This window comes from Eschrichtius robustus, chromosome 16 (genome assembly GCF_028021215.1).
Source record: "Eschrichtius robustus isolate mEscRob2 chromosome 16, mEscRob2.pri, whole genome shotgun sequence".
NCBI classification, from domain to species: domain Eukaryota; kingdom Metazoa; phylum Chordata; class Mammalia; order Artiodactyla; family Eschrichtiidae; genus Eschrichtius; species Eschrichtius robustus.
The window spans coordinates 45,280,299-45,292,653 of record NC_090839.1 but is presented as its reverse complement, the minus strand read 5'-3'; the positions used below and the strand labels follow the sequence as shown (position 1 = coordinate 45,292,653).

The following is a 12,355-nucleotide window of genomic DNA, read 5'->3' as shown; positions in this document are numbered from 1 at the left end:
GAGATTTTCATCTGAATCTCTGCCAATAAACAATATGGAGTATTTCCCTAGTGAATGGGATGGATGATGTTTTAACTGTCCATCAGTGGTCACTTCCTTCCCTTGCATTTTGCTCTTCCAAGCATGTGGAACCACGTGCAGGTGATCCTAGATTCCATGTGAATCAGCCGTGAGGATAGACAGCAGTGAAGGCCATTGCCCTGTTGCCAGCCCAGCATCATTCCTGTACGTAAATTATTGCTATATGTTGTAATTTTCTGTTTAATTCCCAGAATATAATAAGTATATTCCTTATTTGAAGTGAATGTATGCTTGTTGAAAAGTTAAAATTTTGTAGGTTTTATTGATTTATGTTGACTGGCTCTAGACTTGTGGCTAGAATTTTAAAATATATGTTTTTTTCTTATTATAGAGGTAATATATGCACAGTTAAAAAGGTAAAAAAAAAAATGCAGTGTAAAAAATGAATACCACCATCCAGTGTGTCCACTGTTAACTGGTTACGGATATAAGTGCAAGCCCATTTCTTTTTAGTGTTTTCCCAATTACCTTCTAGTTTTTGTTTCTAATATGAATGGAATCTTCTTTTCGATTATATTTTCTAATTGGTTTTGGCTGATACATATAAAAAAGCTGTAAATTATGATGATTTGGCCACATTCCTATATAAACTCATTTCTTTTTCACATTGATTTTGTTGTCTAGAACTGTCAGGAAAATGTTGACTACTGCTGGTAATAGCTAACAACTTATCTTCTTCCTGACTTGACTGGAATGCCACAGTCTTCTTAATCTCTCTATCCCATACTTCTCCAGGAAAACTACCAAAACTTGTGGCCAGTGCAACTTGAAACCTCAAAATAAATTTAATACCATAATAAAACAAAACAGTGGTAGGTAACAAACATGATTCTTCCGAGTACACTTTGGGAACTTGAGTGATGATCATATATGGTTTCTCACTTAACTCCCTAAAGTTTATGAATTACATATATAGAATTTTATTGTTGAACTATCTTGCATTCCATTTTTAACATTCTTGGCTGTGGTGTGTTAACCATTTAGTGAACTGCAAGATTTGGTGTTATTTTATTGTGGAATTTTGCAACTGTGAGTGATGCTGGTTTATAGTGTTTGGGAAGAGGGAAACGTGTGTGTCTTCACATATGTGTCTATACTTTGTCAGTGTTTTCAATAATCTGTTCCTATGAAACAGCCATCTGAACACAGTGGCTTTAAATGACACCATTTTATTAGCTCTCCCAGTTCTGTGGGTTGACTGGGCTCAGCTGGGAGGTTCTGCAGATCTTGCTTGGGGTCCCTGATGCAGTTGCATTCAGGTGGTGGCCTGGCTGGGATGGCTTGGCCTCCGGTCTCCATGTGGGCCTCTCCCGTGGTTCTCTCCAGCAAGCTGGCTGGGCTTCTCACCTGGCAGCTTAGGACTCCTGCAGGGTTAAGAGGGTGGATGTGGGTGCTGCTAGTTTTCTTTCTTTTTAAATTTTTTTTATTGTTTAAAAATTTTTTTTATTTTTTTGGCTGTGTTGGATCTTCGTTACTGCGCGTGGCCTTTCTCTCGTTGTGGCGAGCAGGGGCTACTCTTCGTTGCGGTGTGCAGGCTTCTCATTGCGGTGGCTTCTCTTGTTGTGGAGCACGGGCTCTAGGCATGCGGGCTTCAGTAGTTGTGGCATGTGGGCTCATAGTTGTGGCTCACGGGCTCTAGAGCACAGGCTCAGTAGTTGTGGCACACAGGCTTATTTGCTCCACGGCATGTGGGATCTTCCTGGACCAGGGCTCAAACCTGTGTCATCTGCATTGGCAGGTGGATTCTTAACCACTGTGCCACGAGGGAAGTCCCACTGCTAGTTTTCTGAAGGGCTAGGCCTAGTACTGAACTAGTACCACTTCTGCCAAATCCAGTCAATTAATACAGTCATAGGCCCCCAGATCCAGTGAGGAGGCCACGTGAACCACATGAAGGCAGAATGAGAGGCCCCACAGTCAGATGGGGTGTCAGTGTTCTGGTGTCTCTTTTTAGTGGTGCTTGTTACTTTATTTCTAATAGAAATGTACCTTTTAAAATAGCATTAATACCTACAGAACCATCTCAGTATGAGTCTTCTTTGGAGAGAGATGATGATCTTTGATGAATTTTTTATTTTCTTTAGTTTATGGTCAAGTTTTCTACTTTTTCTTAAGTAAATTTCAGTTAATCATGTTTTTCTAAATATTTTATTCTATATTTCGAAATGTTCTGAGGAATTTTTTTCTTTTCTCTACATATGGTCATTCCTAATATGTATGTCTTCCCTTTTTTGTCTTAGTCATATAACTAAAAGAAGTATCTGTAATGATAATGCATTAATCTTTTAGGATTTAGAGGAGGGAGATGTAGATTTCAGATGATCTATTGCTTTTCACAATTGATAGTATTTTTGGATGAGTTGAATTTATTCTATTTTGTAACTTTACAAAAAACAATGTTTTCATATAGCACAAAATGTAATAGCAAAGAAAGCAGCCATCTGCAAGTCAAGGACAGAGGCCTCAGGAAAAACAAACTTGCTAATAACCTTGATCTTGGATTTCTAGCCTCTAGAACTGTAAGAAAATAAATTTCTTTTGTTTAAGACACCCAGTCTGTATTATTTTGTTTTGGCAGCCCCTGCAAACTAATAGAGGGTGTTAAATACCTTTTGAAAAAAAAATCTATTTCCTTATTGATGGACACTTGAACAGTTTCCATCCTTTTGCTATTACAGACAAACCTATGTGAGTAACCTTGTACATATATCATTTTATACATATACAGCCTTGTGTATAGGACAGTTATAATTTTGATGGCTTTTGCCACAATATGTAGGAATTAAAATTGGTACTACCACCAGAAATAATGAGAGTCACTCCCCCTTACCCCCTTTGCTAATAGTATGTTATTCCCAGTTTGGGGCTGTTACAAAAAAGGTGCCAGGAACATTTGCATACAAGTCTTTTATGGACATGTATTTCCTTTCCTTTGAGGCAAATAACTAGGAGTAAAATGGCTGGGTCATACTGTAGGTGTAATTTTAACTTTTTAAGAAACTTCCAAACTCCTCCAGGGTGGTTGTGCATTTTGCATTCACACCAGCAGTGTATGAATTCCAGTTCTTCCAACACTTGCTACGATTAGCCTTTTAAATTTTACCCATTCTAATAGGCATGTAGTGCTATCTTGTTAAGATTTTAATTTGCATTTCCCTAATGACTAATGACTAATGATGATGAGTATCTTTACATGTGATTATTTGGAATGTGTATATCTTGCGTTGGTGAGTTTGTCTAAATCTTTGTCCATTTGTTAAAAAACTAGGTTGTTTTCTTATTGAGTTTTGGGAGTTCTTTATATATTCTGGATATAAGTCCTGTATGAGATATATGTTTTGCAAAGATTTTTCTCCCAGTTTGTGGCTTGTCTGTCTATTCCTTTTTTTTAACAGAATCTTTTTTTTTTTCCTTTTTAAATTATTTATTTATTTATTTTGGCTGTGCCAGGTCTTAATTGAAGCATGCTGGATCTTTGGTTGCAGCATGCGGACTTTTTCATTGCGGCATGCATGCGGGATCTAATTCCCCGACCAGGCATCAAACCCACGCCCCTTGCATTGGGAGCACAGTCTTACCCACTGGACCATCAGGGCAGTCCCTTAACAGAATCTTTTGAAAAGTAGACATTTTTGGTTTTGATAAAATCAAATTTATTCGTGTTTTTTAATGCTTTTGGAGTCATATCTAAGAAATTTTTTTCCAGCCCAAGGTCACAAAATTTTTTTTCCTTCATCTAGAAGGAAACTTTTAGGTTTTACACTTAAGTTTATGATCCCTTTTGAGTTAATTTTTGTATATGGTGTAAGGTGTGGATCCAAGGTCACGGCAGGGGTGTGGGGGTGGTATATGGATATTCAACTGCTGTAGTACCTTGTTCTCACAATATGCAAGTGAATGGTTTGCTGTGCCAAGCAGTCTATTCACAAAGTAGGCCCTGGGGCTGGGCTTCACCCACAGCATGGAGTTTGCCCACCTCTGTTCTATTCCTTGACCTCTGTAGTGATCTTCGTGATTTCCTTCTGTCTGTTTACTTCTGGTTTAATTTCTTCTTCTTTTTCTAGTTATTTAGGGTGGAAGCTGAGGTCGCTGATTAGAATAGTTCTAGAAATAGAGAGCATTATCTAGTTTGCTCCAAATTTCAACTTTTACTTATTTGTCTTGGCTGTGCTAAGTCCTTTGCTTTTCATATGAAATTTAGGGTCAGCTTGTCAGTTTCTACCAAAAACAGACCTGGTAGCATTTTGTTTGGAACTGCATTGAATCTGTGTGATTCAATTTGGGAAGAATTGACATCTTAACAACATTGAACCTTTCAGCCCATAAACAGCCCAGTTATTTTTGTCTTCTTCCTTTTCTCTCAGCAGTATTTTGTAGTTTTCAGTATACAGGTCCATCGTATCTCTTGCCAGCATTTCATAGTTTTGATGCTGTTGTAAATGGTATTGTTAAATTTCAAATTCTAATTGTTTATAAATAGAAATACAATTGATATTGAACTTGTGTCCTGCATCCTTGCTAAACTCACTTTTTAGTTCTAATAGCTTTTTTGTAAATTATATCAAGTCTTCTACGCCACGGTCATGTTTTCTGTGAATCAAAAGTTTTATTCCTTCCTTTCTAATCCAGATGCCTTTTATTTCTTTTTCTTGCCTAACTGCACTAGTTAGAACCTTTAGGAGAGTACCGGATAAAAGTGGTCTGAAGAGAAGTCCCTATCTTGTTCCTGATCTTAGGTGGAAAGCACTCAGTCTTTTACCATTAAGTATAACATAACTCTGAGTTTTTTGTAGATGCCCATTATCTGGTTAAGGAAGTTCCCTTCTATTCCTGGTTCACTGAGAGTTTTTATCAGGAATGGATGTTGGATTTTGTCATATCCTTTTCTGCATCTGTTGAGATGATCATAGAGTTTTTGTCTTTTAGTTTATTAGGGTCATCAAACTTTATTTTAGACTGCAGTCCACACAGTCTCTGTTAGAGCTGCTCAGCGCTCAGTTGTAGCACAAAAACAGGCCATGGGGCTAGCTTTCACACACAGCATGAAGTTTGCCAACCCCTGTTCTTCTATTCCTTATTCCTACAGTGATGTTTATTATTTCCTTTCTTCTGCTTACTTTGGGTTTATGGCTCTTTTTCTAAGGTGGTAGCTGAGGTCACTGATTTCAGACCTTTCTTTTATGATCCATTTACTTAGTGCTATGAATATTCCCCTAAGTACCGCTTTTACTCCACCCCCACAAATTTTAATATGTTTTCATTTTCAGTTAATTCAAAATATGTTCTAATTTTTTCATTGCTTTGTGGGTAATTTCAGTTTCCAGATATTTGGGATTTTCCAGATGTCATTCTGGTCTTGAATTCTAATTTAGAAGAACCTTTTTTTTTTTTTTTTTAATTTTATTGGAGTATAGTTGATTTACAATGTTGTGTTAGTTTCAGGTGTACAGCAAAGTGATTCAGTTATACATATACATATATCCATTCTTTTTCAGATTCTTTACCCATATAGGTTATTACAGAATACTGAGTAGAGTTCCCTGTGCTATACAGTAGGTCCTTGTTGGTTATCTATTTTATATATAGTAGTGTGTGTATGTTAATCCCAAGCTCCTAATTTATCCCTTCCCCCACCCCCCCCATTTCCCCTTTGGTAACCATATGTTTGTTTTCAAAATCTGAGTCTGTTTCTGTTTTGTAAACAGAATTTGTATCATTTTTTAAATTAGATTCCACATATGAATGATATCATATAATGTTTGTGTTTCTCTGTCTGACTTACTTCACTTAGTATGATAATCTCTAGGTCCATCCGTGTTGCTGCAAACGGCATTATTTGTTCTTTTTTATGGCTGAGTAATATACCATTGTATATATGTACCACATCTTCTTTATCCATTCATCTGTCGATGGACATTTAGGTTGCTTCCATGTCCTGGCTATTGTAAATAGTGCTGCGTTGGGGTGCATGTATCTTTTCAAATTATGGTTTTCTCCAGATATATGCCCAGGAGTGTGATTGCTAGATCATATGGTAGTTCTATTTTCAGTTTTTTAAGGAACCTCCGTACTATTCTCCATAAGCTTGTACCAATTTACAGTCCTACCAACAGTGTGGGAGGGTTCCTTTTTTCCCACACCTTCACCAGTGTCTTCTTTGGAAAAATATCTATTTAGATCTTTTGCCCATTTCTTGATTGGGTTGTTTTTTTTTTTGACATAGAGCTGCATGAGCTGTTTGTGTATTTTGGAGATTATCCCTTGTTGGTCGCTTTGTTTGCAAATATTTTCTCCCTTTCTGTGGGTTGTCTTTTTGTTTTAAAGTTTCCTTTGCTGTGCAAAAGCTTTTTAAGTTTAATTAGGTCCCATTTGTTTATTTTTGTTTTTATTTTCATTACTCTAGGAGGTGGATCAAAAAAGATATTGCTGCGATTTATGTCAAAGAGCGTTGTTTTGTTTTTTTAATTTATTTTTTGGCTGTGCTCTGCTGCTTGTGGGATCTTAGTTCCCCGACCAGGGATCGAGCCCAGGGCCCATGGCAGTGAAAGAGCTGAGTCTTAACCACTGGAACACCAGGGAGTTCCCTAAGAGTGTTCTGCCTATGTTTTCCTCTAAGAGTTTTTACTCTCTGGCCTTACATTTAGGTCTTTGATCCGTTTTGAGTTTATTTTTGTGTATGGTGTTAGAGAGCGTTCTAATTTCATTCTCTTACATGTAGCTGTCCAGTTTTCTCAGCACCACTTTTTCCCATTGTATATCCTTGCCTCCTTTGTCATAGATTAATTGACCACAGGTGCGTGGATAGAAGAACCCACTTTATGGTGTTGAGTCCTCCTATCCAAGATCTGATCTTTCCGTCTATTCCAGTGGTTTAAGTTTTTTCTCATTCAAGCATGTACAGTGACTGTACAGATAGTGGGGAGGTGCAGCAGCTTCAGGACAGCGGTTGCCTCCAGGAAGGTTGAATGCAGTAGAACAGGGACTGCGCTTCTATCCAAAATGTTGTAACAATGTTTTTAATACATCTGAATGTTTATGTAATACATATGAATGTTTCTTATGAAACTATTTTTCTATATCTTTGAAGTATTTAATAGTTTAAAAAATACTTAGGGGCTTCCCTGGTGGCACAGTGGTTACGAATCCGCCTGTCAATGCAGAGGACACAGGTTCGAGCCCTGGTCCGGGAAGATCCCACGTGCCGCAGAGCAACTAAGCCCGTGCACCACAACTACTGAGCCTGCACTCTAGAGCCCACGAGCCACAACTACTGAGCCCATGCTCCACCACTACTGAAGCCCGAGAGCCTAGAGCCCATGCTCCGCAATAAGAGAAGCCACCGACCGCAATGAGAAGTCCACTCACCACAATGAAGAGTAGCCCCTGCTGGACACAACTAGAGAAAGCCCAAGCGCAGCAATGAAGACCCAATGCAGCCAAAAATAAATAACAACAAAAAAACACTTAGACATCAATTTTAATAGAAAAGGACTTTTATTGCAAATACAGTGACTCTTCATATTACAGTAGTTTATTCTGATAAACCAAATGGCCATAATTTATGTATATTTTGGATATAAAACTATACTTTTTTTTTTTTACAAATAATATACTTTCCAGTGTGATGACACTTCAATGAGGAAAAGATTGCATTCACAATAGAAACCATCCTCCCTGAGTCCACAGTCCTAAAATAACAAGCACTGTCCAGACATCCGTGCAGTGGAGCTGACCCTGACAAAGGGGCTTCCCCTCCTCTATCCCTCATTGCCAGTTGACAGTCACAGGAAGTGAAGCATTTCTGGAGTGTCTGTATCCACCCACTATGGAGAATGCCAGTGACTCAACCAGAGCAGCAACAGTGAAATGGTAGAACTGCCGAGCCCTGACTTTGCATTTTAGTCTCTGTAGCCAAGGTCAGAAGTAAAACGTTAAAACTATTTTACCATTTACCTTGCTGAGAGCCCCCATAACCTGTTTCACTAGTAAGCAGCAAAATTAGGAATTTTACCTAGGGATCACTAAAAAAAAAAATGTAGTCTTTTCCAACATGTCTGTTTTCCCCAGCATCTGGCACATAATCGACCTTCATTAAGTGCTTGTGGGGCGAACAGAGAATCATAATCCTCATCTGTCCAGGGGGTGTGTGGCCAATGAGCCATAGAAGTTATGGCATCACAGTGGTTTACTTTTAAAAGATGTTCTTTCAAAATGAACTCCAGGAAGAAAAGTCTACACAGAGAGAGATGCTGAAGCGATCTTATTGAGTAGTTTGTTGAGAGCTCTAACTCTTTCTTCCAAGAATCGGGATTTTTTCTCAGCACCTCGTTGCTTCTCTTCAGTGACCTGAAGCGCTTTCGTTAGGTGAGCATTTTCCACATAGAGCTCCTTGAGCAGCAAATCAGATCGTGTATTCTTTTCAAACTGGACAGGGGAGAAAGCCACACTGCACTGTGAATCTAATGCAGAAATGCCACGCTACCAGCTCGCCCCTCCCAGTCTTCCACGTTGTTCAAACCACAGTTTGGGGATTCTTACAAATTGGAAACAAATATTGGATGTAATGACAATTTTTGTTATCCTGGCGGGAGAGAGGAAATTGAGAATCTGATGAACTACGTGGTAGAGAAAACTTAAGCCAATTTTGCACAAATTGATTTTTACCATAAAATGAAGACAAAAAGACCAAAATCTGTAGGCCTCAAAAAGAAAGGAAATTGTCAAGAGTACCCTGTCAAATTGGGTGTCAAAGGAAATTGCCAAGAGTACGCTGTCTGCGCTCTCACCTGCCCGCCCAAGTCCAAAACCTTGGCGTCCTGATGGATCCCTTCCCATCTCATCTTTCAGCTAGGCCTTCAGCGTGGGATACAGAGCCCCCATCTCTTGGGTCCTAACAGCTGGTGTCCTCGTTTCCTTTGATGTGCTTTCAACCAAACCTGGGGTTTGGGTTGAGGTTTTGCCAGGAGTGACTGGGGGAGTCACCGAGTCTGACTGCTGGGAAGGAACGTGAGGACCGGGGACAGAGAGGGTGGGAGGATGGCAGTGCCAGCAGGGGAGGGGCTGCAGAGATGTGGGGGTGGTCAGGAGCGGGTGGCCTGCACAGAGTCACGCTGCCTGGGAACCTGCTGCTCCGGATGCCGCAGATGAACCAACCATACTTGACTGCTATGTAAGAAAAGTATCTCTACAGATTCTCACATTTCATTTCCTGGAGCGCCAAGTAGAACTTTTAGGACAGCAATGGCCTCTCTCTTTCCTCTCCCCCTCTCAGCAATTCCACAGGACATGGGGTTCTCTTGGGTTATGTCTCCCTGATCAGCTACTTGAATGCCCAAACGAGGCGTCATCACTCACCTGCTCTTTCAGCTCACGCACTTTCTCTTGGAGGAGCGCTTCCACGTTCTTCAAAATCATTTCCACCTCCTCCACCCGCTCTTCTGCGGCTTTCAGCTGTTTTTCATGTGCTTCCTGCACAAAAGGAGCTTAGAGATCAACACTGTACGTTTTAAAAAGAATCATCGCGGGTTTGTTTACTTTAGAATGGAAATTAGCTGAAGTGTGCAAATCTGAGCATGTGGATAACCTTTCATCCGTAGAGGGAGGGTTAGAAATGTCTCACAAGCCACAAAGCTGCATTTCTCATTGTAGTCTAAGCAGATCAGCAGACTGCTTTGTGCTAGGATTTGTCCTTTGAGTCCTAAATGACTCAAAGGTGAGTTTCCCCAAACACATTAGTCTTTCTAAAGGATTTCTGACTAAATTTCTTTGTTTTGTCAATAATCTCTCGCAGCTTAACTGTCTCTCCAGCATAACGTTTTTGCATAATGCTGAAAGGCTATTCTTCGTTAGAATTCGTGTTTTACAAACGTCGAATTTCACCCACCTTTGCAGGCTTGGCCAGTTCCTCCCTCGTGAAGGTGCCTCGCCCTCTGGCCCCACCCCCACCCCCACCTCATGAACTCTGAGGACCAAGTTGTGCCCCGCAGGCTTACACTTTACGGTGCTCACTCACTGATGCCTGAGAGGCTGCTTTGAGGTGGGAACCGCTGCCACCAGAAGTTGACAGAAACGGAAGCACAGAGAGGTTAAACAAGTGGCCTGAGGTCACTCGGCTGGGGTGGTGCAGCCAGGATCCAGATCCCTGCAGCGTGCTCTGAGCCACTGTCCTGCTGCCCTTTAAGGCTGCGACTCTGTTTCTATGTGTCTAGACGCCTAGGGCAGCACCTGGCACACAGCCGGGCTCCCCAAGTCTGTGCTGTCACTGCGCTGACCTCTTGTCCAACCACCCCCCACGCCCTGGCTACCTTTAAACATGCCGAGCACAGCCCACCTCAGGACCTTGGCACCTGCCTGTGTTCTCACAGGGCTACACAGGCAGGGACACTGCCTGTTGCCTCCCTCGCGACCCCTCTATCACCATCTTTCAGGCCTGGAAGCGGGGACTGTGTGTGTGGCTGTGTGGCTGGCTGCAGACACGTGCAGCCCGGAAGACAGACTGGGGGGCTTTGGGGGGTCTTCAGGGTCAGCTGCTCAACGCCCCCCAGTTCTCAGGGAAAGTTGGGTCCCATAGCTTCCATAAACCAGTCCTCACGTAGTGGGACATCTGCGGGGCCATCTTCCCCTGGGCACCTGGGCAGCTTTTGGCTAAGTCACCAGAGAGCCAGCCTCCCCCTCCCCGTCACCCTCAGCCGGCCCTTGGGCCCCTGTCCTCACTTACCCGTTCCTCCTCCCGGAGCTGCCGAGCCGCCTGCCGCTCCCCTTCCAGCAGCTGCTGCAGCTCAGCCACGCGGCCCCGAGGCACCAGCCGCTCCATCTGCTCCTGCAGCTGCTGCACCTCGTGGGCGTGCTGGGACCGGGCCAGCCTCAGCCTCATGGTGGCCCCGTGCAGCTGCCCGGGGAGAAGGCACCCAGTGTTGGGGTGACCGCCCAGAGCTACGGGGTCACTACCAGACACAGAAGACTGCATCTCTACCTTTAAGGTTACCCCACAAGGGAAGTGTCTGCAGCAAAACCCACGGTTCCTAAAGAGCCTATTTAGCTGAATTCTGACGCCCAAACTCCATTCAGCGGGCGCTTCTACACAGTGAGAGCCAGGAAAGCCTGCCTGTAATCCTCCACGTGACCTCCCGCCGGATTACGTAACCTTCTGTCATGTTTACCTTCCGGGTACATTACTGGGGTGTAATTCCTTTAATACTGTGACCCACGCCAGCTGTGTACGGCAGCCTTCCTCTAAGTGAAGAGTTCATGCCCCTGACACTTGGCTGCGGCCGGGGTCCCAGAGGTGGGTTACACAGAGATCAGCGAGGGGCTGGGAGCAGGTGTGGATGGGCCTCAGCACCCGCTCCCTGGGCACAGAACCCACTGGGTCGTTGGTACCAAGCTGTCCAGAGCCTGGCCACTTCCCCTGACGGACCACCTGGGAGCCCAGATCTCAACACCACTTATATCACTTGGACTCTGGCAGCTTTGTCTGGAACACACAGAACTTCCCTCTGAGACCCCCCAGACAGGAGAGGCAACAGCTCTGCCAGGGGTCCTGCCGAGGGCAGGTTGGAGAGGAGGGTGCCGGCCATGCCAGGCAAGAGCGAGGCTGTGAGCCCGCAGCCCCACTTCCCTCACTGTCCCGTGTCACTGCGTGTCTCAGGGGCCACCCCAGGCGGTTCTCCAGGACGGGTCCCCCCAGAGACACACCCGTACACACGGGTCCAGCAGGGCAGCTACCATGCTCTTTGGGATGAAGACAGGGGAGGATAGTTCTCACATACCCTCCACCAGATGTAGCCTCCTCCCGACTTTTGAGATTCAGACGGTCACTCTACAGTCACTCTGGCCCGTGTCTGAGCCCCCGCCCGCCCGAAAATGCTCTTCACACCCCCTGCCCAGGCTCCTCGCCGCCCGCTCTCCACTTGGCTGGGTGGTACATCAGCACTGCCCAACTGAGTGCCCCCGAGCCCCCTCCTTGTGAAGTGAGGTGCGGGTGGAGGCTGGGCTGCCTCCGGAGAGCCCTGCTCTACTGCCATGTGAGAAGGGGGACGTCCCCAGGAGAGCAGTGGGGCCACTGCAGCCGGGAAGCCAGGGCCTTCGCGTTCTGGATGCCGGGGTGGGGCAGCAAGCCCCTCGGACAGCAGCCCCTCGTGCCCTGAATCCAAACTGGACCGGCAGAATGTGGGGAAATGATATTCAGAACTCCCGGGCACCAGCCTCAGAAGCCTAGCCACCTGTATGCTCTTCTGGGGGCGCCTGTTGCCGCACCACGAGAACCCCATGCCGT

The 12,355-nt window shown here is 43.9% G+C and overlaps 1 protein-coding gene across 3 annotated transcripts in view; it reads right to left on the bottom strand.

Moving 5' to 3' along the window:
- Positions 1-7,556: 7,556 nt before the first annotated feature.
- NINL (ninein like) overlaps positions 7,557-12,355 on the bottom strand; it is a 112,820-nt gene continuing 108,021 nt past the window's right edge. For all 3 annotated transcript variants that reach the window (XM_068565667.1, XM_068565668.1, XM_068565666.1), the window contains 3 exons: positions 10,799-10,969; positions 9,436-9,549; positions 7,557-8,505 (listed from right to left, as the gene is read on the bottom strand). In XM_068565667.1, the coding sequence (XP_068421768.1) occupies positions 8,314-8,505; positions 9,436-9,549; positions 10,799-10,969 (477 nt within the window). In that variant the 3' untranslated portion in view covers positions 7,557-8,313. The remainder of the gene's footprint in view (positions 8,506-9,435; positions 9,550-10,798; positions 10,970-12,355) is intronic.